Here is a 24,785-nt window from a genome sequence, read left to right as displayed (position 1 = left end):
GAGGAATTGAGAATAAAATTAGGAGAAAATGGGAAGTGGTTTGAGAAAATTAGTTATGAAGCTTGCCCAGAGAAGCTGTGGATGCCCCATCCCTGGAAGTTCAAGGCCAGGTTGTACAGGGTTTTGAGCAATGTGGTCTAAGGAAAGTGTCCCTGGAACTATATTATCTATAAGATCCCTTCCAACCCAAACCATTCTGTAATTCTATGATATGATTCTGTTTCTGTGGAGGGTCTGTAGTCTATGATAAGTAGCTTATAAACCGTGAAACTGCAGAGGTTACTTAAATTTGGGATTTGGGGTGCCAGAGCTCACCATCACACTTATTTTCTTGACCTAAGGAAGTTTTGAGCTCTCTTTCACATGTGGAATGCATCTTGAATGCCAAAGAGTAGGAAATGTGGAAGGAGCCGCAGCTCTGGATGAATTAAAGTTGTGTTTTTCAGGTGTTGGCTTCAGATTTGCGAAGCAGTGGGGACTCCTGAGCTGGGGTGGGGTGAAAATCTCCTTATCCACCAAGCTCAAGCCAACAGTGGCTTTTAAGGATTTTCCAATATCCAGGATTTTTTGGGGAAAAGAGTGTCTTTGTAGTGCTCAGAGCTGTAAACTGGATTCTCCATGTGACTACCCATAAATTGGGAAAATAGTACAATGTTGTGGCTTCCTCACAGTGTGTTGTTAGAGATGCAGCCTGGATTTTGTGGGTGTGGGCAGACTCAGGAACCACGCTAGTTGGTGCAATTTTCGTAGAGTCCCAGAGCTTTTGCTTTTACTTGTAGATTTTTGCTAAAATGTCTGTAATTTGCTGATGACTTGACTTTGCTTTATTCCAGGCTGCTCACACTGCTGAAAATGTCTGCTTTCAGCAGTTTGCCACGTTTTCGAGCTTGCTTGAGTTTGGCGAATGTGTTGTGTGTAGAAATCATGCTTGTTCTTTAGTTCATGTCTCCTCAAACCAAATCCGGGTAAATGTGCACACATACACATCAGAGATTCTCATCAAACATTTGCAGTTTGAAAGGAGAATGGGGTTTGTGCATTAGAATTAAACCTGTGGGAACTGAAAGGAGTATAGAAAACTTAACCAAGAGAGAAGGGGAAGTGAAAGTTTCCCAGATTGATTTTTTTGGTTTGAGCACCTTCTATCAAGCTGAACTAAATAAATGAATAAAGCACAGTGCCTGAGTAGTGTTGCTGTCTCAAGTCAGCCCTTTCTGGATGAGTCCCCCTCAGTGATGCCAATTCATTACATCAGACCATTTTTGTTTCACCCAAATGTGTGATTGTGGCTGATGCTATTTTTCGTGTATTGGTGGTTGAGATAGTTTATTATTGCCATATTGGAAGTAGAATTTTTTTTCCCCCAGTTCTGTTAGATGTCTACCAAGTTTTGATTTGAGTTATTTTTGTTGTGTGCCCAGAGGCATGAACAGCCCATCCATAAATATTAGCATTGTTATCTCAGCTGGGAGGCTAAGGGTCACCTTCAGGAAAATGAGTTGGAATTGGTTCCTAACTTTTATTTCCCAGAGTGGATGGGGTCTGTTTCTAGCTAGAAGGGTTTTCACTCATCCCACACGTAAAAGTATATTGAAACTGAAAGGTTGTTCAGTGTCAGCGCAAGGTCTTGCTCAGTTTTTTCGTGACTCGGTACCATCCCTAGGCAGAGAGCTGTGTGCGAGGTGAGCTATTTCCTCTGGTCATGCAATTTTCCTCCCACCACGGGGAGGCATTTGGATGGCTGACAGATGGGTAAGAGCTTCAAGTTTTAAGAGATAAACATGGAGGTGGGGGCTGTGGTGTCCTATGCCCCACAGCCTGGGAGCTCTGCCACATTGGTGACCTCCTATTGATCATCCTCCTCTATGAAAGGCTCTGGAGAGCGGACCTGAGTGATGCTGGTGTGAAGATAAAGCAGGGATCTGCAGTACCAAATTTGCTGATATGACACTCTTAGTCTTCCCTCCTGTGCCTGTTTGTTCTGAGGTGGCTTTTGTGCCCTCTGCAGTGCCTATGGGGCTCTGACACCACTGCAGCAGATGCTTTACCCCATCCTTAGTGCAGTTACCTCTTTTAGCTTGTGCCCAGCTCCAATCCCTGTTTATATTTAGTTAAATCCTGGTGTTTATCATAGTACTGTCTCGAGGAGGAAGAGCACAATTTTTTAACAAAAGGAGGGAACGACCACACCAAAAATTAATACTAAAATCCATAAAAGGAAACTTAAATGGGGGAGATATGTCTTTACAAAATTGAATGGCCTGGAAACATACTGTACATTTCCAGACACTCGAGTTAAGGGCTCATTTAGAATTTTTCAGATATACTGGAGTTTGACAGTTCTTTGGTTTCCACATCAAACAATCTGTAATTTATTGCCCCATATAGGGACTGTGTTTTTATCATATTGCATATTCTCTAGCCAGAAATCTAACTACCATATAAGCTCTTGAAAAAATAAACCCTTTGGGGATGGGAATCCAGGCAATATGCTTTCACAGACCCTGAGAAACTCCCTTTGATTTATTTCCTTGGAAATACGGGGAAGACACAATTTCTTGGAATATTGCAGCTGTTCCCCCAAGCAGGGTCTTGCTGCCTTTTTTTGTGTGCTCGGTGTAAAGACCCGGGCCCTGTGGTGAGCCTCATGTGAGAGACCCTCACATTGCTCTTCTCAGGGTTTGCAGGAGGATGAGAACAAAATTTAGAAATTTTATGAGGCAGTAAAACACAGAGCTATAGCTGGAAGGGAAAAACAAAAAAAAAAAAAGCCAGGAGGCTCAGAGGTGCGAATGACCGAAGATAAAATAGACTTGAAGTTCGCATTAAAAGCACAGGCCAGGCGTTTCCAGAGCTGTGTTTGAAGCTGATTTGATCAACCAATATGTCCCGTATTTGTTTGTAGGTTTAATGGGCTGTTTCCCGGCGGCCTGGCTGCTGGGAGAGGGCATGGTGGAGGTCACCCAGAAGTTAATTTGGAAAGAGGCCAAAAGGCCACAACTTGATTGAATCAAATGTAAACAAAATAGGCCTGGGAACGGTGTGGTGCCCTTGTGCCTGAGAGTCCCTTACAACCCCTTTGCTTAAAATACAGAGTGTGGTGGAGCACTGGGGACCAGAGAGGAGGGTCTCACCCCGCCATGGGGGAATGATGCTTGGGGAGGCAAAGGGACCCAGATCCTGCTTGGGGCATACAGGAAACCTGCAAACAGACTGCTGAGTGGTGCAGTGGGGGCTCTCAGGGCATGGGGCAGCTCGGGGTGGCCGTGGGTGCTCCCAGGGGAGACATGAGGTCCTGGGAACCCACCTCACCAGACCCTGACCTGGGTGGCTCAAAGTAGGGAAAACTATGAAATTTATTATGGGAGAGCCCGGCGAGGTGGGGACTTTTCAGGAATATATTTCCCCGTCAGAAAAATCCATGACTTTGACGGATTTGGTGGAACAGCATTTCCCTGTGCCTGCTAGGCTCTCTGAGGTTTATTATTCCCACTGTATTTTAATTCCCTGATCAGATGAAGCTGCATAATAATTAGAAAAATGTGCACACTTCCAGATTGTTGAATAATGTGATGCACAACACTAATCACTTGAAAACACAATATTTAAATTGCACCAAAGCAAGTCACTTCTGGCTCCTTTTCCACCTTTAAATTTAATACGTTAACACTACAATGTCTGAAGTGCTGTATGTGTGCAATATAATCTATCAAGTCCTCAAAAGAAATGTTAATAAATACAATAATTACTTGGACATGCCTTTTGTTCACCATTATTAAACAGTTTGTAACAATTAAAATATTAAAACCACATGTTGTTGAAAAGCAACCAGACATTGCAATTATTTCTTACTAAGGCTATTAAATAAAATGACAGAAGATTTTTATTTTAATGATAAATGCATTTTGGAATGGATCAGTTAATTCTTCTTTACTACACAAAGTAATCTACAGCTCCACCAAGTCTAGGCCTGGTATTTAAATACTAATTCCATCATCCTTTTAGCTGTGCCCCAGCTCCCATTAACGTGCTGGGTAAATGCTCTCCCACTCTGTGCAAGTGGTATTGACAGGATTTTGCCAGGGCAGTTAAATCAGGGGATGTGTGACCCTTGGTAATGAGAACATAATTAAATTTGGAGGTATCTGACTGTAGGGTGGCTTTTCAAGCCCAAACCCCTCCTTCCCCTCTTCAGGAAGAGCCGGTGTCTGCCCACACCAGATATTGCCCGGGACCTGTCGCAAACCTCCGGGCTTTATCAGGGTTGTTGTGGGAATGCTGTATCCACAGGTCACCCAAAAGAGTTTTCTCTAACAGCCAGAGATTTTTTGGACCTGCTGTGTTTGCATGCCTGTTTTCAAACAGAGGTGTATCCTGGGCTGTGTTTGCTGGAGTTTGTTGCCTGTTTTAACCATGGTCTTGCCCGACACAGAGGGAGCGTGAGGGGTGCACAGTTAAGATCCACACTGTGCAGTGACATTTTCTGTGGAATGTGGGGTATTTTCTCACAGTAAGGAAGGGCAGTAAATAGGCCTTTTTCAGGTACTGCTCAAGTGACAGTGAATCTGTGCTGAGGGCCTGAGCATCTCCTGTGTGCTGTGGAAACCCAGCAAACCCTGTCTGTTACTGACCTGTTGGTTTTGCTGATGTTGGTGCCAAAACATCTGGCAATATCAAAAGTCCTCACATCAGACAGTTCAGTAATTTATTGTAGGCTTTTCCTCAGCACACCCAAATCCTTTGGTCCACAGCCATACAATCCTTTTATTGGGGGGGTAGATAATGGGACTCCAGAGCTGCTGTTCTTGAGACAAGATTCATTGTTTTCTTGTCCTTCTTACTTTCATTTGGCCTTTCCCTGGCAGTGAATTTCAGAAACACACATGGGAGGACTGGGAAAGGTGCATTCCTGTGTGAAGCCATGTATCTCCTTTATCACTATGGAAAGGAATATCTCAGCTGTGCTTCCTTTTTGCTAATCCCACCTACCCCAATTCCAGAGAATTAACCCATCACTGTCGTGTTCACTGCTAAACCATGTCCTTAAGTGCCACATCCACACACCTTTTGAACTCTTCCAGGCATGGTGACTCCACTGCTTTCCTGGGCAACTTATTCCAATGCCTAACATCCATCTCCTTGGATTTTCTCTGGAAGACCAGGAAGCTGCTGGGGCTGAGCTTGGATGAGTAGCAGTTTTGGCTGGTTTCCACACCAGTTTATTGTCTAGCGTCCATAACTTTTGGGTAACATAAATAGCATTTTATCACTCTCCTTCCCTGAAATTCCCTGGCTGCCCTTATCTTATGCATGAGAAGGGATTCAACTTTGTCCCTGTGGCTTCAGCTCCTGCAGGGAGGCAGGTGCCTCAGGTGTGTCCTGCAGGGACCAGCCTCCAAACAATGCTGTGGAAATCAGCTGGAGAAAAAAACAAATGAACACCTTTAAAGGGGATTCATTTGCTTTTGTGTCCAAAACATGCAGCTGAAGCACAGCGATGCCTTAAAACAAACACCAGATATCCTGTATACCAATGCTGGAGTTTATCCTGTTTTGAAGGAAACAAACCTGAAGGAGTCCTTGTGCAGCAAAATCCAGTGTAATTGGAGCTGTTGATACCAGATTAACAGTTAATTACAGTTATTCTGGGCCTCATTAATTGTATCAAGTGTCGCCTGTGCTGTAACTCAGGCTGTAATTTAATCAGTAGATGTCTGAGGTAGGTGTCCTCCCTGATGGTCCCATTAATAAAGGATGCAGCTCTCTGGTGTTAGTTGGTTGATTGGTAGTTTTCTCATGTTTTTCTCCAAAATTTGACTTGACATCAAGGTTTTTATAATGTGGTCCAGACTGAGAAGGGACTGGGATTCAGAGAGCTAATCTTCATCGTCCAGAAGGTAACCTGTTGTCTTCTTGGCCGAAAACCAAATCCAACTGCTTTTGTTCCCATGAAAAAGCCTCATTAGCAATAATGCTACTTTTGATTCTAGATTGAGGTCGTGTAAGATTGCTTAGCCATGATGTTCTCAGGGGACAGGAGAAAAAGGCAGTGCTGTCAGACCCACTGTGGGCAGAGAGGCCCAGCTCCAGTGGGAAGTCCCCTCTGCAACCCCCTGGGCTGTGCTGTGGGAGTGTGGTGCCCAGCTGTGGCATGGTGTGCAAGCAGTGCAGCCGTGAGCCCAAATCCCTGTGAGATTCCCACTCCATCCCAAGCTGCTTCACATGCTGAGAAGGTTAGAGCTGGGAATTTCCCCAGTGCAATTCTGCCACTCTACCAAAGGACTATGTCTGCAGTGGGAACAAAGCACATTTGTGGCATGTTTTTATTCCCAGAGGTCTTAATTTGTATCTGGTCCACACCACCAGCTGTAGATGGGTAGTGGGGGAGTCCTTCTAGATCCTGCCTGCTCAGACTGCTCTGGGTTTGTGTGTGTTGTATATTGAAAGAACCAAAAGCATTAGTTGGTTTGGCATCTTTTGGGTGGGAATGGCATTGCAAGGTGTCTTACTACTGTGTGCAGCAAGGCATTTAGCTGGCTGAAGCAGTTCATCTTATGCTCTCAGCAGCTTTGTTCTTGCAACAAGTGTCACCAGAGTTTCCCTGGTCTGAAGCAGGAGGTGCATCAGACCTACACCTCATTCAGCAATCCTAGAACAGAATTTCAGGATATCCTGAGTTGGAAGGGACCCAGAAGGATTATAGAGTCCAACTGCTGGCCCTTCACAGGACAATCCCAAGAATCATACCCTGTGCCTGAGAGTATTGTCCAAATGCTTCTTGAGCTCTGTCAGGCTTGGTGCTGTGACTACTTGCCTGGGGAGCCTGTTCCAGTGCCCAACCTTTTTCTAATATCTAACCTAAACCTCCCCTGACACAACTTCATGCTGTTTCATCCTGCTCTAGGAAAGGGTGGTCCCTTTTTTTATAGCATTGGTTTGGCTTCTCCTGGGACTTCTCCTGATGCTCTATCCCACCTCAGTGGCCACGGGAGGCAGTGGCTGGCACAGGCCACTGCAGCTTTCATGCAAACTGTGCTGCTGTCAGAAAGTGCAAGAGGTTTCATTCATTTTAAATAATGAATAATTTGTGATCTTTCTCCTTTTGTTATCCTGCTGATGAAGCAGATGTCGGTAATAAGGCAGGTTTCTGTGCTGGCAAACCCCATCCCCAGTCAGACATTGACCTGTCTGTGTTGGGGCAGGTCTGAATACCCCTCATGGCTCAGGAGGACTCTCAGTTGATGCTGTTGCTCATTAAACTTCTTACCTTGGTTTTGACATGTAACTGGCTGCAGAGGCTGGGTTGCATTTTAGTGCTCGTGCTGTTGGAGCCCACGTGATGAGAGATGGCCCTTGCAGCACATCAAACTGAGAGCAAAGAGGGAACTTTAGGTTGCAGCAGGATTTGTTGCCTATGGTCTCACTTGGCTGTATTGCTAGGGAGAGATATTTAAGAGAAAGAAATGTGCTTGGTTGGCCTTTCTGGGGACACATGTAAGAAGATGCTGCCCTGTGCAGCACAGTTAGCAGGGGGATGGGAGGCAGCTGGCACAGGGTGGGTGTTCGAGCCATCAACAAATATTGTGATGGGCAGGAAGTTACTTTTTATTTTTGGCCGGATCCCTTGAATGCCTCCTGCCTGTGAGTGAGGAAGGAGTTTACTGACCTTTTCATAAGCATCTAATTGCTGAGGGTGAGACTCATATAGGTACTTTTCTGGGCTTCCTCTATGAGTGTTGAGTCTCACTGGGGGAGGGTATAAAGTCACCAGCTTTGAACTTAATTTAAACACTGAGTTGCTTCAGCTGCTCAGTTGGCGTCTGTGCATCTGTGTGTGGGAGAACCATCCTGGGCAGGGCTCCTCTTACCTCCTGCCTGCAGCTCCAGAGGCCTGAGCCTTGCAGGGTCAGTTGCTGTTGGGTACATTCAGTATCAGTGATGAGTTGCACCCTAGTGTATCAGCAGTGCCTGAGCCTGGATGGTTGGTTCCTTATCCTGTTGGTAGATCTATCCTAGATGCCAATATTGACACAGGAAAAGCTGTGTCTGTGACATTTTTTAGGTTTTAGCAAGCAGCATCCATGCTCTGAATGCAGAGGAGAGCTGAGACCTGGCCCAGGAGCCAGCCCAGCCATCAGCCATTAATTAGAGACCAGCTGCTCGATCCTCCCTAGCTAACAGGTTTGGGGGTGTCTGCCATGGAGTTCTCCTCCTCCTGTCTGATTTAAGTCTCTGCTGAAATCAATAGCTCAGTAATTAACCCCGCACTGGGGTTGTCTTGTCTGATGGGAGGTAAGTGGCTTATGAGGCGGCTGTTCAGTTCCCTGTGACAGCTCTGCAGACCTGGGGACATCCATCAGAACTGCCTGCAGTTGCTTTTTGGGCTTCCAGTGCCTTAAGATGAAGCAAATGCAAAAGTAAAGCTTGGAAAGCTCCTGAGGGCAGGATGCAGCCAGCGTGACTTGGGCTGCTGTTCTGGCAGAAATCTCTGTGCAACACAACACTATGCACAAAAATACATGATTTGAGAAGTCCCTCTCCACTGGGAGCTTTTAAGGGAAAAAGGAAGTGGCTGGGGCAGGGATTTGCCTCTCGTTTGTGTTGCAGAAGGTGAAGAGGAGGAAAAAAAATCCTCCCGGCACAGCTCTCAGCTTGCTGTTTCCTACCTGGTGCCAAGGACGAGATGTTTGTCTCCCAGCAGACGTTGCTGACAACTGGAAGCCGCCACGTGTGCTGGAGCCTGAGCCAAGAGGAAATCTCCCAGCCTGGGCTGGGCTGAGCTGGGCAGGGAAGAGGCTGAAGGACCCACGGGCTGCTGCACTCCCTGCCTGGGTCACACTGGTCTCCCTCTACAGAAACCTGGGGCTGTTTTAGCAGATGACTCGATGTGGTGCGATACCTACATGTCCTTCTGGATGCTCTTGCATCTAGGGCATCTTCTGCCCAGGCCACCCCTGCTCAGATGCCTGAAGAACGTGATGGCAATGAGATGGTTGATTGCTCCACCTCTAGCCATGTTGTCTTCTTGTTCCTTGTGCTCTTACTTTGCTTGTTGTCTCACGTTCTGTCTTCTGGTGACGTGCTCTTTGGGCCTTCCTGAGTGGTGTTTGGATGGCAGAGCAGGGCTCTGCTCCAATGTAACTAAACATATGGAAAATACAGATAATAGCAATGATGGGCCCTGGCCCACGTTGGTTCCCACACCCCTCCTTCACTCAGTTGCCAACCCCCCAAGGGGTGGCTGCTTGAGAGGTGGAGAAATTGGTCCAGGTTTTCGTGTCTAGCAATGCAGAGCAGGTGGAAAGGAGAGGGGAAGGCAGCTGGGGCTACTGGAAGGAGACTGAGAAACTTTGTGGGGAGAAGGAGCAGGGCTGTGATGCCAGAGAAAGGAAGGTGTGGAAAGAGGACAAGGCAGATAGCCCTTGCAGGTACCAAGGAAGGAAGCATCTTTGCAATGCCTTTTCCACCACTGACAGGCGTGAGTGGTTAATGTGCCTGGTGGGGACTGCTCTCTTGGTGACTTTGTTTCCTTATGTAATTTTTCCATGCAATCTGAAAGCCTAAGTGGTCTTAAAATACCAGCTCTTTCCCTGGTGTAGGTTTGAAAGTGCACCCACAATTTTAACTTGGCATTCTGCTCCCCTTTATCAAGCTACAGGTTTCCTGGGTTGTGCACCAGATGTCCTCAGGAGGTGCTCTGGCAGGAGTAACACCAAATCTGGAGCAGTTATGAGCCCTGTGGAAGAGACTAGGACTGAGGAAATGATGCAGATCAGCTCAGGTGAAGTGAAGAGCTGGCAAAGGGTGTTTGCAGTAAATGGATGCATTCCTATGTTGCTTCCAGTGAAGTGGTAGCTCATGGAAATCTTTCTAATTCTGACAGACTCCAGCAAGGTGCTAAAAGTGTTATCTACTGCCTAGTCCAACCACATGTCAGATGATTGGTCTAATGGCTGGGTTTTTGGAGTTTCAGAGATGTCTGTGTTTGGTGGAGGTAGATGTAGGAAGGGAATGCTGAAGGGCCAGCAATAGCTTGGGCTTGAAAATGCAAAGGAACAGAAGGGGTTGTAGCAGCTTAAAGAAGAAAGCAGCATTTCTCCAGCATTGCCATCGATGTGGGACTTAGGGGATGAGCCAGAAGCAGATGGGGACTGCCCAGGTGCCCATCAGGCTGGGCTGGACCCCTCAACCCTGCTTGGCACCCACACTGTCCTGTTGCTTTCTACTGCTGCATAAAAACAAGCCATAAATAGCTGGGGGTGGAAGGGGAAGGAACTGGATATAAGGTGAATGAGCTGATCATAAAGCCTGAGTAATCTCTTTTTCACATGTACCCCGTGATGAATGAGCGTTTGTTCAGGTTGGGGAAGTGACACCTCCCCTGCCTGGGGGACAGCAGGCAGGAGCCCGTTGCTCTACCGTGGTGCCAGCCAGGGCTTAACCTCTGAGCCTGCAGGAACATCTTGTCCCGGGCATCAGCCTGCCCTCACCAAACCAGAGCAATCCATAATACCTTGGCAGCCCCTTCTGCTGCTGAAAGAGATTTACTGTCCGGTGCTGACTCGTGTTAATTACTGCCACCTCTTAGGCGTCTTTATCTGTCTTCCTTTACCCATAGGGATGTTGTCAGTTTGGATAGCTAATCTGGAATTAAGCTGATGATCCATAAAGTAGGGCCACTCTTTGGTCAATAATTCACGGCTGTCACCAGCTTCTTTGTGCTATCAGGAGAGTGACCAGGAAAACTGATTTACTGGCAGCTGAGAGCATCTCCTCTGCAGCCTGTGAAGACAGTAAAGTGGGTCCTGCTGTGCTGATAGACCCCAAGTGATGCAGGGTAGGGATTTTTCCTGTTCCAGGAGATGGTGTTTTGAGTGCTAAACATTTTTATGGCTAAGGAGCCCCAGTATAAATTCAGAGCTATGGTTCACAACTTTTGGCACTCATCGCCACGGGTTGGTGTGGAGCCCAAGAGCAGTAATGTCCCAAGAGCAGTGTGTGGGGAGGGAACCCCAGGGCTGTCCCTTGCCCAGAGCAGGCAGGAGGTGCTGCCTGGAGCTTGGTCTGCTGAGTTCAGCTCCAGCAGCACAAAACCTGTGATGACTCCAAGGAGGCAGCATGGGAAAATGCAGGGTTGTCTTTTAGAGTAGCTGATAAAACAGCCAACATGTCCAACTCATAATTTTTCCAAGCACTGAAAATTACTTTTGCAGCTCCAGAGCCTGCTTCCACTTTATTAACATTTGATTAGTGATCACGCTTTGTTCTGCTGAGCTTGAAATAGGAGTTCAATTAGGAACAGGTTTCTTCTCTGCCATGTCTCTGCTGCCAAGGTGCATCCAACTGGAAGGGCCATAAGGAAACCACAGTTCATGTGTTCTCCTGCCAAAACAGGCTCTTCTGTCCATGGGCTAACACTGTGTACAGAAGAGCAGTGATGCCTGCCTGTGAGCACAGGCACATGTGTTTGCTCGTGCAAGACAGAAGTACAGATCCTGCTATTTACAGATACTTTTAAAGTTTTAAATATCTTTATTTTTAAATGGAATTTGGTGCTTGGTGCCAGGGAACATTGTGTTTTTCTGTAATATGCGTTGCATTTCATTGCCACCCAAGAGGGGGAAAGTTCTCTGTAGCTTGGAAAGAAGCAATCAAAAAATTGATGCTGTTGATGTTGCACTGGGTTTGTGTTGGTGCATGCTTCTGTGCCACCAAGGCCCCTGTCCATAGAATGGATAAACCGAACAGAGCTGCAAAATAGGAATGTGGCGTGAAGGGCACCAACAAATCTCATGAGGGTTGGTTCAATAATAAAGAAAGTATTTGCTAATAAAAGATAATTTTTTCCATGCTATTTCCAGGGCTAATAAGCAGAGGAAGTGGAGAGAATCAATTCTGCTGGTGCATGGTTGTGTATGATCAGGCCACCAAATTCAAAACACATGAGTTTTCAAAAAGTCCACAACTTCAGCCTTATAAAATGGGTTCCTTTCCCCGATTCTTGCCTGTGATCAGATAATGACCTTCGTAAGCAAAACAACCCCAGCTGTATTTCATAATGGGAATATACTTCTGTAGATTGTAATGAGCTGTTAACAGGGAACAGTATCGTGTGAAAATCTGCACGTTTCCCATGATGCTGCCCTGATTTAAAAGCCACACGTAAATTATTTGGTATTGCAGATTTCAAGGTCAGGATTGGCCATAAGATCTAGTTTTTCTCCCCCAAAACCCCATGTTTTCAGCAGGCTGGAATTTAAAATAGAAAAACCTGACCTGTTGGGAATCTTGGGAGTTGTGTGGGAAGTACCACGGGATCTGTGTCCTGTACCTGTAAGTGTGCGGCCGAAGTGTGGGGCTGGAGGGATGAAAGGGGAAATAACACCTTTGCTCCTCCAAAACTCTTCCTTACGAGGCTTCTGTAGGAAGGCATCCCAGATCTTACAGGTAGTCATGAGTTGGTGGGTTTGGTTGAGTTTTGGAAGGTTTCTAGTAGAGCCAGGGGTTGGTTTTCACTGCTGGGTTCAGTTCCCAGGATTCCTTTCTTGATGCCAAGCAGCACATGGATAACACGGCTGGGGATCCAGAGTAATTTCTGCACTGAGGCACTTTTTCTGCTGTATGTGAATACTTGATTATTAAGCATATATTACAATTTTAATATTATTTTAGCTGCAAGTTCAGTCTCCATCCTCTCCAGCTTTTTAGGTTTGATCGTATTCCAGAGGCTTACTAAAAACATGCAAAGAATTTCAGCAAAACTCTATGGAACACTTTTTGTTAAATTCTTTCAGTCATGCAAGCTAAATTAAATGACAGCTCTGTCCACCAAAAGATTACAAATATCAATCAGGCTTCTCCCCTAAACTCATGAAGGAATTAAATGTTTTTCTAAAAGTCTTCTATTTCCCCATAATAATCTCTTTGGCTGTTCTCTTTACTTTACATATTTTTGAAGTGTGTTGAAAGGGATGATTTTTGCCCTAAAGGAGCACAGTGCTTGTAGCTTGCTGACAGTATTTAATCTGAATTTGTGGGCACAATTTTGGGTATTGCTCAAATTGATATTTGCAATACCACAGGCTTAGTTTCTGAACAGAGAAAACAGCTATTAAAGTGCAGTCCAAGAAACACGATGCTGAGTTCTTTTCCGAGATGGGATATTGATGATAAAAAGTATGTTGCAGCTCCCACTGTTTGTGTTAAAATTGGAAAAACGAGACCAGGTGGCTTAGTGGGCTGGTGAGATGGTGAGCTCTGAGTAAAGCAGTTGTAAAGAATGAGGAGTTAAAAAGATTTCAACATACGGTGGCCCGTCCAAGTCCAGCTGAGTCATTACCCTGCGTTGCTGCATCTGTTTTTGTCTGGTCACTGTACAGTTATGAATAATTGTGTAAATCATGCTGGGATGCCCTGGGGAGCTTTCCTTGCAGGAAGGCTCAGCGCACCGTTCCCATCTGCCTTGTTTTTTAAGCTGTGGGGGGACCACAAGACAAGACGAGCAACAAAGATGTGTATGGAGACCAGATGTGGCTGTCCAGTGTCCCTTGGAGTCCCTCGTGCCAATGCCCTGGCACTGCCCGCCCTACCCATCCAGAGGGTCATGGTTTAAAAGGGATGACATTGGAAATAAAGCTGAGGGACATCTTATCCATTAGAACTTGTAGTCAGGAGCAAAGGAAGTTTCTTGCTGTGGTGGTTGTACAGATGGAAGATGAATACCCTGCAGACCCCTTGGAGGTGTGTGTGCCCAGACTCCCACAATGAGAGCTCTAGTTTACACTGGGTACGTTACCCTGTAGTTTTGCCATTATGGTTTAGCAAAGAAGAGTAGATATGACAGTAAACTCTTACAGCTGGGCGAATTGTGATTAAGTTAAAACTATCTCACTGTTACATACTACTTTAGTGATCACCAGACTGTGTATTTTCCTGCCTTTTACCATGGACTTCAAACCACAGGACATGAATAAACCCTAATGTTAGGGTACAGTCAGCTCTGCTTGCTATTTAAGGATGGGGAATCTATGTTCAGCCCACCAAATATAATTTCATAAAACGTGCAGACCATCAGGGAGATTGTGGAATGGTTGATGAGTGGGACTATGGCTGCTGCTCCGGATGAAGCTGAGACATTCAACAGCATTCCTAAGCCTGGATGCGCCAACGGAGCGAGGTGGGATTCCCACCCCATGCCTGGTCTCCTGCTTACTGTTACAGTAGTTTTGTGTCATAGGCTTTGTTTGTCCCAGAGCCAGCTGTGAAATTTGACTAATTGAACCTCCCTGTGGTTGTCAGCAGTTGGGGAGGGAGTACATGGCTGAGGATGGAGTTTTTCTCCTGGAACAGGAAAGAGCAGCGTGGCACAGGGATGTCACGTTCACTCGATCCAAAGTCAGGGCCTGCGTGACGTTTCTCAGAAAGTTCCTCTTTTATTGTGCCTATGAAGGCAGAGAAATTAAGCTGCTAATTTATGGCATGCCAAGGAAAAAAAAGTAGTTATACAAGAAATGCTCAGTTATTTTAATTTTTGAAAAGACACAATTGAAAAGCCTTGATTTTCCCCTGCCCCCTGCCGAGCTTATTAAATCTGAAAATATCCCAAAGCTTAATTCTCTCCACCAGAAAGTTCCTCTGCTTTTTTGGGTAACTCATGAAAGTTGTGCCGCTGGGCTGCATGGTGGGGTCCCGTCTGGCTTGCTCTGTGCCTTGGATATGGAGGAACAAGCATCCTGCAGAGGAGTGAGCATCCTGCTGCTGAGTGGCTGTGGTCCCTTCCACCATGATGGGCTTGGGGTTTTAGTGATGGGCTTGGTTTTTTAGCAATGGATTTGAATTGGTGTGTGTGGTAATTAGCTGCTGCGTGAGGGAGACCCTCATTTCACCTTGAGCTGAGGTACTCTGTGCTGAGGACTGCTGCTACATGGGGCTTCCTTTGGAGAAGTCCAAGGGATGGTGTAAAGGCTCGAGCGCTGGGCATGTTCTCTTCCTGTGCGAGGCCTTTCTCCTGCTACCCCAGCACTGCACTTGCCCTTTCGTTTGTTTGTCATTTTTTTGTGATTACACTAGATTCTGGAGAGGCCTGTAAATGTCTAAACAAAACAAAATTCCTGAAAAGTGAACTTAAACAGCCTGAGTCAAAGCCTGTTGAAGGACATGGAAACACATCCCCGTGATCTCTGGGGTGATGAGCTGCGTTTTGCTGCCCACCATGGATGTGGGACTGACCCAGCATGGTTCTCACGCTGGGCAGGCTTTGGCACGTGCCAAGGAGAGATTTGCTGCATTGCTTGATGCAGCTGGGGAACCCAAAGGGGTCTCACATGGAGCCATTTGTTTTTCATTAGGTTATGCTCCTGTAATATAAACACTAAGGTATGTGGACAGTGCTGTGGACAGGGCGAGCCAGATGCCAAAAGCATTCCTCCAAGGCTGTATAAACTTCAGCAGATAAATATTTTAGAAACTGTTTTCTAAGGCTAGCTTAATAGTTTAAAAATATAACCTAGATTCCAGATATTAAAAAATGCCTTGCGAGGCATGCATATTGCTGCAAGAGATGGAACTAACTGAACCCCTGAAGTATGCAGAAAGCTCCCATTTTGCAATATCTTCTCTGTTACTTATCCTTTTCATTATTAATTTTTTTTAGCGCTGAGATTAAATTCAAGAAGGCTTTTAACAGCAGAGTGGCAGTGATAGAAATTTTCAGCATATATTAACTGGCTGACTCACACTTTTTCAAAGGGGATCTGGGTTTATGATGAAATAGCTGGCTGCTTTCAGCAACAGCAAAATCAGAAAAGTCAGCAGGAAGAGGAAGCCGATAGCTTAAAATGTGTCTAATCCCTCCATGTGCCGTGATAGGAGTGTGGGGAGCTCCCACCCGTGTTTGGAAAGTAGTCCTGACCCTGTGCTCAGGGGAGGCATTTGAGTTCCCATCTCAGGGATGTGCAACCTCTTACCCTTACTTAGGACTCAGCTTTAAAAGATCATTTAAAAGATGCTTTCAGTTGTGTCGCTTGGCTATCCCAAAAACTTTGATTAGCACCCTCTGTGCTTCAAGAGTGAGGAATGAGATTTTTTTAGGTTATGTTTGTGGGGTGCCATAAAGACCCAAGAGATCTGCCATTTCCTTCCATGTGTGTTACTTGTCATATGTGAGATAGTCCCTGAAAGCAGTGAGAATCCCCTGAACAGAGGCACCTCTTGCTACTGTTTTTTTGCCCCATCTGGCCTAATTTTGGACATGTGTTTTGTAGTGACCCCAGAGCTTTGATGACACTGGGGTCTCTCAGGGCTGGTTGATGCACTGTAGCTCATGCAATGCTCATGGGGCAGAAGCTGAAGGGCATAAAATGACTCAATGTGGATTTTCCTCCTCCTTTTGTTTCTTTCATTGAGGTTCTGTGTGCACCTTTGTCTGTGAATGAACCTGAGCTCATCAGTGCTTTGGCACAAGGAGTGCACTGGGGTCTTGTCCCACTGTCCTGACTCCACTGAGCCCTGTGCCCCTATTGTCACTCCGTCCCCCTACAAGCATAGGATGGAGCAGCAAGAAGGGTGGAGGGAAGCAGCTGAATGACTGTGGCACCTCGTGTCTTTCAGTTGCTCAGAGGGATGGCTTTGCCCCGCCGAAAAACTCCAGGCAAAACCCCGGAGGAGGAGGAGGAGAGCGGAGACTGCGACGACGAAGATGACTGTGGCAGAGGCTCTGGGGATGGAGAGCTGCGAGTGAGGAACCAGCTCCGGTTCTTAGCAGGTGATGGGGATGGTGGTACCACAGCAGCTGCCCCTCTGTGTGCTGTAGGTTTTGGTCATGGTGTGGGGAGCTGCTCCCTGGGGTCTGCGCAGGTCTGCTTGCTGCAGACACCCCCGATGCCCTCCACAGCCACGGCCCAGAGGCTGATGATTCCCAGCATTGTGCCAGCTGACCTCGGTGGGAGCAGCTGGAGAAGAAATGCTGCTGCTTTTCCAGGTTGGTGTTGCAGGCAACTCATCGGAGAGGATTTGAGGCAAGTTGCAAACTTGATGTAGGTCCCAGTCTCACCTTCTTCTCTCCTTCATGCAAGCCTGCAGTCATGAGCTTTGAGATGAGCCTTTCAGCTTTCTGGAGAGCATCAGAAAGTTGGGAAGGCTTGCTTGACTGCAGCAAATGATGGGTATTTCTGATCTAGGCTTTAGAAAACTGTGGTAATTTCTTGCAAATAACTCAGGCTCATTTTGGAGAAGTGATTTCGGTACTCAGGAGCCTGAAATTGCATTGCTTGCCAATATGAGTCATGTCTTTGGTTGCTTTGAAAATGGCCCTGAGGCACTCCTGGTGCTTTGAGGCTGTGTTATTAATGAGTAGTCCCTGGTCACACATCGGGAGGAGAAAGCAAAGGACCAGCTGAGACTTGGGCAGTCACACGTGCTTGTTGGTGTGTGCCTTCACCTCAAGCCACTAACCACTGTCATCCTGCTCCTGGCTCTGTGGAGCTCAGCAGCATCATCTGGTTTGGTTGTGTGAGCAAAACCAGGCTGATAGAGGCTGTGTCCAAGGTGGATGACTGTGCTGGACATGGGTCTGTGGGCTGGAGGCTTGGCCCAATTAATGCTGGTTTCAGTGCTATGTGGTGCACTTCGAGAGACCAGACAACTGAACCTGGATAAAATCAGCTTTACAGCTTTGAAGTTTAAGAGGCAAATTTGGGCTCCTAAACGAAGCACAGATGTTTATAAATTCCCTTCCATTCGTCTGGGATAATTAAAATATCCTTAATGAAGTGAGAGCTGAAATATTAAATGCCAGTCTTATATCAAAGATTATTGACACATTATGTAAAGTGCATAAAATACATATATTCAAATATCGACTAAGGGAAATAAAAGACTTTTTAAGTCCTCCAGTCCAAGTCTGAAAGAGAAATACAGAATTCAGAGAAGAATAAAATATACTTTATTTCATCCAAGAACTAAATATCAAAGTGTAGGTTAAAGAAATACAGGTGATTCACAGTGTCCTGTGTCGAGAGCAGAGATACGTGTTTCATTTTCCGTGATCTTTGTGTCACACCTTGATGCTATTTTTTAATGTGTTTCTAATTTCCTCTTAAAACCTTCCCCATAATATCATCAGTGATCTCTGAAGCCGGATATATAATCCTTTCTGCCTTTTTCTGTCTCTCTAGGCTAGTTTAATCACTGTATTGATCTCCCTGACAACTTGCCTGTCTGGCAACTTAGACCCCTCCCTCTTTGTCACTGTGGTGCATGAACATGTAGTAGGAAAAGAGGACTTGTACTCCCTTCTTCCCTGCGCTGCTCTGCTGGAGAGTGTTTGTTGCTGCCTTTGCCACAGGATGGGTAAATATTAACTTTAGGGCAGCAGTGTCTTTGGGGCATGGTGTTCCTGGCAAGTCTTTCAGGTTGCTGAGTGTGAGGTTTGTCCAGCACAGCTTGAAGGCACTGACTGAGCTCAGAGGGCATGAGCTGTGCCATCAGGGAGACCTTCTGGTTCTTTCTTGCTTGCCCATGCCATAATCCTCTTTTTTTGTGTTTTGCTTTAGAGCAGAAAGGTGAAGCTGATCTGACAGTGACAGAATCCTATTTGCTTGGTATTGGATATAAACTGTGACTCTGTTCAAGTTTTATGTTGGAAACCAGCCCAGGAAAAGTTGCTGATGGTGTGGAAATACTCACTTTCAACATTTTTGAGAATGATATTTCTTTTTACTTTGAAAGAATATTTTTCAATTAAATTTTTTTCCCATCATATCACATGTACATAGCAAGAAATAAAAGGGACTAGAAACCATTCCACATTCCCCCCCTTTCCACAATTTCTAAATTTTAGGGTAGCATGCCTATTTGAAATGATGCCAGGCTTTAAATCTGGAAATAGTTTGCAAAATGAACTTTTACATTTAATGTGGCTTTATCTCTCTCCTTCCCAAGGTAGTTACCCTGTAATAGAGGCTGAAAGAACTGGGAGTGGCTGTGGTTGTGTTACTTAGTCCCTGGTTTTATCCCATGCTGGATGCTCTGCAGTGCTAAGGCAGGAACGTGGCTGGCTGGCTGGGGGAGTCTGTGTCAGTGCAGTGGTCAAACCCAAACCCCGTCTCTGGGCATGTTTGAGTGCCTCTGCTGACCCTCAGAGGTTTGCAGTCAGGGAATGCAGTCTGGGGTTTTGCTTTCCTTTTCTTAGATGCTTTGTTCAGCTTAGGAGGAAATTTCCTTGGCCCCATGAGGGCAGTGGAGAACTCCTGCCTTCCAAAGGGTTTCCTAAGCCTTGCAGATGGACTTGGTGATGCCTTGGGGAGGAGGAGAGGTGAATGCCTTGGGCTGGCACCGAGTTTGGCTGTCGGTTGAGTGAAAACATTAGCAAAGCTCTCAGGTCTTTGCATCTCTTGGATGCAGTGGGAATTTCTCCTGCTCCCCAGTGTGGGTGCCGCTGGTCCTGCCAGCTAACTACAAACATCTGCTGAGTCCTGGCCTCACTGAGATGTCCCCTCAGAAGGTCTTGGAAATAAGGAGATGAAAAAAAGAGCAAAAGGAAAAAAAAAGAGTCAGTCTCAAATACAGACTAGTTTTGATTTATCGCCTGTTGTATAAAATGTAACCTTTGTTTCCTATTTATAATGAGCCTGTAATAACTGGACAGTCAACTTGAACTTTAATGATTTAAACATACTTGTAAACTGTCAAGTCAAAACTTTGTGAGTGACTATAAACATATGTTGGTGAGCCCTATATGCTAATAAATTCATTATTATGTTGCCCCAGTGGGAAACACAGAGATGGCAGGCTTTTTTTTATGATAGGTCTTTTATTGTTTGTCACATCTGCAACACATTAAGGGTTTTGAAGGCAGATGATGTTTACAATAAGGGGGAGGACTGAAAACCTCCCAGCTCAGAGAAGAGTGCATCCTGTTTGTCAATGGAGTACCGATGGAGCTGGCACCCTGGCCATGCAGCTATAAAAATAGAGCTGTGTACATACACACACATGTATTTTTGCCACACCAATGGCAGATCATGTCTGCGAATTAATTATAGTATTTTCCCCCAAATTATGAGTCAGTGCAAATGTCTTCCAGGCTCTACGACACAAACATGTGCTCAAAGCCCACTAGGATCAGTCATCCTACATCCTTTGGGGCACCCAAAGCAAACAGAGCCCAGGGTGGCTGGTGCTTTGCTGATGCTCCAGCCAGCCACCCATTAATCAGCTCACCTCTGGTGTGCTCACTCCAGATGCCACTTACAACCAACAAGGTCGTTGCCAGGAAGCCTGGATATAAAATGTGGGTGCTGGAGAGGCTCCTGTGCCATTTGGGCAGCTTTATCAAGTGCTGGGGGAGAGAAGGTGCAGGCTTTTTGGGGGGTTTACTAAGCTGGTGTGGTCCAGCTCAGCTATTCATGTAGGCTGTGCCCTGGGCATCTCACAAGATTTTCTGGGAGGAAAATATCTCTTTTAGTAGCTGAAGCACCCAGGGAATGTTCTGAGCAAACCAGCAACTGTGGGGGAAGGGTTTGGGAGGCTGAGGGGAAGATTTACCCTTCCAAAATATCTGTGTTAGGCAGTAACAAAAGTTGTCTTGGGAACAGATGGATTTGGCAGAATTAAGTAGAAATAGTTTGTCCTGGGAAGGGAAGTTGGCCCCATCCCATGAGATATGTAAGGATAGATGTGTGCAATAAAGATATATAAAGATGGCTCTGGAAGTCTGTGTGTGTAAAACAGCTCCCCTGCCTGGCTGCTCCTGCTGCATAACGTGCAGGTAGTTTTTCCTCTCTGCTCTCCCTTGGCTATTCCTAAGGGGTTGAAGGAAGCCCTGAGTTTTCCTGCACCCTGCCCGTTTGCTGCCAGACCCACTGGCTGGGCAGGACTCCTATGTGGGTTTGCAGCGATTCACACAGCACCCAGGTGCTTTGTGAAAGATCAGCACGGTGTCCCCCTTGATTTACCCAGATCTGTAACTCTCTAGTAAGTTCTGGCTTGCTTTGCCTCTGATTTATCCTCTTGGCAGGGCTTTTTCGAGTGCTCTCATCAAATGGCTGGCTTGAGTATCACCTCTGGGCTGGCCGAGCATGGCCTCTTCCCTAGGTGGAAAAGCTGTTTGTTTGTAACCCTTCATATATGTTACAAAGGTGTTGATGCTTCCAAATGGGAATATAGGCACCTTGTAGAGCAGGTGAACTCTTCAGCAACCACCTTTCCAGAGAGAAGGGGCTGCTGTGTTTGTGCGCTGGCTGTGACCTGTGTGGGCAGAGTTGGACCCCCATGTTTTCTGCCTCACACCGTGTTTTTGGAAGCTGCTCTGAACACCATGAGTTGCAACTTTCATCCTATTCTGCTTTTAAATGTCTCCAAATGTCCCAAGAAGCATTTCATGTTTTAGGGGTCTCAGTGCTGAGATGTCATTCCTCTCCTCACCCCGTTTTCTCATAGGTTTGTTATTTTAGGAGGGTGCTGTCAATCCGAGCTCCCTCCCTGAGCAGGGAACAGCAGATGTCTCTGCTACAGTGACATTTAAGTTGCTTTTTCATGGGGTGCAAAAGCCTGCTCATTTTGGGGATCAAGCAGGGGTTTCTTTGCTGAGGTGGTGGCTGTGTATGGCAGTGGGTGAGGCTAGACAGGGTCTCTTTGGGTGCTGCCCTCCTGGTTTCTGCAGCTTGTTCCTGTGGGAAAGGTTCCTTAGAAGTGAGTATTTGTGTTGAAAAAGGGGACACTCCCAACCTGGGAGGAGTGATGAGAGTCTGCTGGGGCTCACACCATGCATGTGCTGAGAGACAGACCAACATTCATTAAAATATTTACAAGATTATGTATTCCCATCCTTTATCATAGTGATTGCTGCTTTGCCAATGCCTCCAGTGTGTCCTTATCCCAGCACCTGTATCTGCTGCTCTGCTCCCTTTAGTGCTGGGTCTTGGGATGTTCACCCCTCTGCTGAGACAGACGTTTTGAAATACCCAATTGACTTCTAAAAATACTCCTTCCACAGGTGAGAGATGTCTCCATCTGTGTGGGTTTTGCTGACAGTGGAGGGCCACGTGGCTGTTGTCCCTTCCTGCTGTACAGCCTGAAGGCTTGGATTGTCCTACTGACAAATATCATGTGTACAGTATCAATATTTACTGTGCGTGGTTCTGCTCAGCCTTCAGCAGAGGTGCCCTGTTCTTGGCTCAGGCAGTGGGGTGAGCTGGGTCAGATTGACACAGCATCCTTCTGATGGGTTTTTCTATTCTGCTAAAAGCTTTAAGACTTTTAACTATAATTTTTTGTAGCAGCAACTTACTTTATTTTTTTTTGACTTCTTTTTTTTTCCAAGGAGGGTGCTGTTGAATGCTCAACTGAAACAAGGATAACAGAAACATGCTGTTTTACAAGACATCCTGTCACAGGGTGAAAAAATGACAAGGCCGAGTGTCAGCTAGATTATCCTGATGGAAGAGCTGGAATTGTACCAACTAAAACAGTGCAATAGCTTGATTATTGCTTTTATATTTCAAGTGTTTGTGTTTGTTGAGTTTTTCTTTTAATGAAGATTTGGTTGAAAGTCAAGAATTCTTTGTCACTGTCCAAATACAAGCTGAAAGATGGGAGTCACATGTAGCAGTTGGCTCATTCTCTAATTGAGTGGCAAGTTCATTAACTTCTGACGTCAGCAAAAAATGATTTTTTTTTATTGACAGACTGGGAAAATTATTGGTGGTGTTCAGAGATGAGTTTGTTTATAGCGTCCTATAAACTGTTTCTGCTGCTGGGACTCTTCCAGGTCTCACACTGTATACAGTGTGTATGTTTTGAAGAGTTCTTGTAACCTCTGTGCTGTGAGTTCTTCCAAAGAAACACTAAGTTCTGCCACTGAAGAACCAATAAGTCATCTATCAGAATTTGTACTTTGAGAAAAGCCACATATCTGCAAAAAACATCTGTGAAATCAACAAGTAAATCCACTGGATATATTAATCCCATGCTCCTATTTTTCTGGTTTCAATTTTACTTTGATTTTCAAATGTTCTTTAACTTTTTCAGTGTTGTGCTTACAGATTCAAGTCCATCTGAGCAATTTGTATCTTGTATTTTTATGACCTGACTTCCACTGCCTCAGTCCGTTCTGATTCAAAGCAAAGAATGATGTACCAGTTTTTTTAAGGCAGAATCAGTGGATGCATCATAAATCACACGATGCATTGCATTCCCAATGTGAGCAGACATTGGTCTGAATCCTTCTTTTGGAAGTCCAGATCAGTGCAGATGGGGCTGGTCCATGGGCTCAGCATAAGGTGACTTGGTGAGGCTGAAGGGCTGGAGACACACTGATGGTCAGATGAGATGATGCTTCCGCTGTTACACGTACAAATGCACAGAAGTCTTTGGAAATCTATGATTGCTCATCAGTCCCAGATGTTTATAATGCCAGTCTGCTGGCAAAAGGCTTACCCTCTAGTTAGGCTGCAAGTTTGAATAACAGTTTGTATTATGCCAGGGTGTGTAAGGAGATGCTTTTCAGCAGTGTAATTTGGGAGCTAATGTATCTTTAAATTGTTACTGAGTGCAGCATTTTACATGACTGAACACATCAAAACAATTTCAAGTATGCAAAAATCTGCCCAGTTGCAATAGTGATGGCCATATTTATCTTTAAAGGATGATGAATCTGTTTTTTGTGGCTGAAACATATGAATGCTGATGAAGTTGGGAAACACAATTCCTGACTTGGATACAAACCTGCTTTTCCTTTTTTGTCATTTTTTGTTTTGGAGAGACAAAATAGTTTAACTGGTTTTCTTTTTAAAGGACAACACTAAAGGCATATTTCAGACAGGAGCAGATCAGGTGCTACTTGCTAAAGGACCGACAAGATAACCTTACACTGATAGTCAGGGCATCATATCTGCACAGTTTGTCATACAAAGGGAGGTTTTTCTGCCAGCCCGATAACAATATAACATGTTGATTGACTTTTCACATAGGAGAGGGTGCCCCTTTCATGAGTGGCTTGACTTTTACTAATGCCTTACTGCAGGTAAGCTGATAAGAGTGATTATGGGGATGTAATAAATGATGCTGTAGGGCACAGCTCTGCTCGGCACTGTGGGAGAGGGCTCCAGCCCTGGAGTGTGTCCCAGCCATACGGGATGATGTGTGTGCCTGGCACTCGTGTTTGTGTACCAGCACTCAGCTGTAAAACATCACAGGGATGAACAGGAGGGGTGTCACACAGTGGGGACACCCAAAGGTTGTGTGCAGTCAAAGGCACAATTAGACAAATTCACACAACTAGCGTCCATCAGGAACTATAAAACACGGCTTGGCTCGGGATAAGCTTGACGCGTGTCTGCCCAAAAGGTGTCTTGGGGTAATACAACTATGTCAATAACTGGAGACACAGTTAATATTGAGACAGGTGGCCATGTCTCATTGGAAGTGTCTGGGAGAGGGCCCTGGGCTCTCAGCTGTGGCTGCTACATTTTGCTGTCCATCTTCTTACCCTGAAGGAGGTGTCCAAGAGAACAGATGATGTTTCAGGTGGACCATGGAAGCCACTACTTACTGGAAACCTTGTGGGTGCAACTTTCAGAGCAGTTTTGAGCCCTAAAGGGAAGAAGATGGGAAATGCTGGAATTCTCCAGACTGCCTTAAAAAGCTTGACCTCTCAGTTCCGCTCTTTCAAATTTGAACAAATGTGTTTGTTTTTATGCAGGTTTTTGTGACAATGACCTGGCAGTGAGAGTTGCGGCATCGCATTGTGTCAGTAATCAATGGCTCTCTGGAGCTGGTGTTTGCTT

At 45.6% G+C, this 24,785-nt stretch overlaps 1 protein-coding gene across 1 annotated transcript in view; it reads left to right on the top strand.

Moving 5' to 3' along the window:
- Window positions 1–24,785, top strand: part of GPC3 (glypican 3) — a 145,966-nt gene that overhangs the window by 102,162 nt on the left and 19,019 nt on the right. The window contains exon 7 of the mRNA XM_017814180.1: window positions 16,609–16,762. Within this exon, the coding sequence (XP_017669669.1) occupies window positions 16,609–16,762 (154 nt within the window). The remainder of the gene's footprint in view (window positions 1–16,608; window positions 16,763–24,785) is intronic.

Source organism: Lepidothrix coronata, unplaced genomic scaffold (assembly GCF_001604755.1).
Source record: "Lepidothrix coronata isolate B3197 unplaced genomic scaffold, Lepidothrix_coronata-1.0 Scaffold2, whole genome shotgun sequence".
Classification (NCBI taxonomy): Eukaryota; Metazoa; Chordata; class Aves; order Passeriformes; family Pipridae; genus Lepidothrix; species Lepidothrix coronata.
This window is presented reverse-complemented; position numbering and strand designations above follow the sequence as displayed.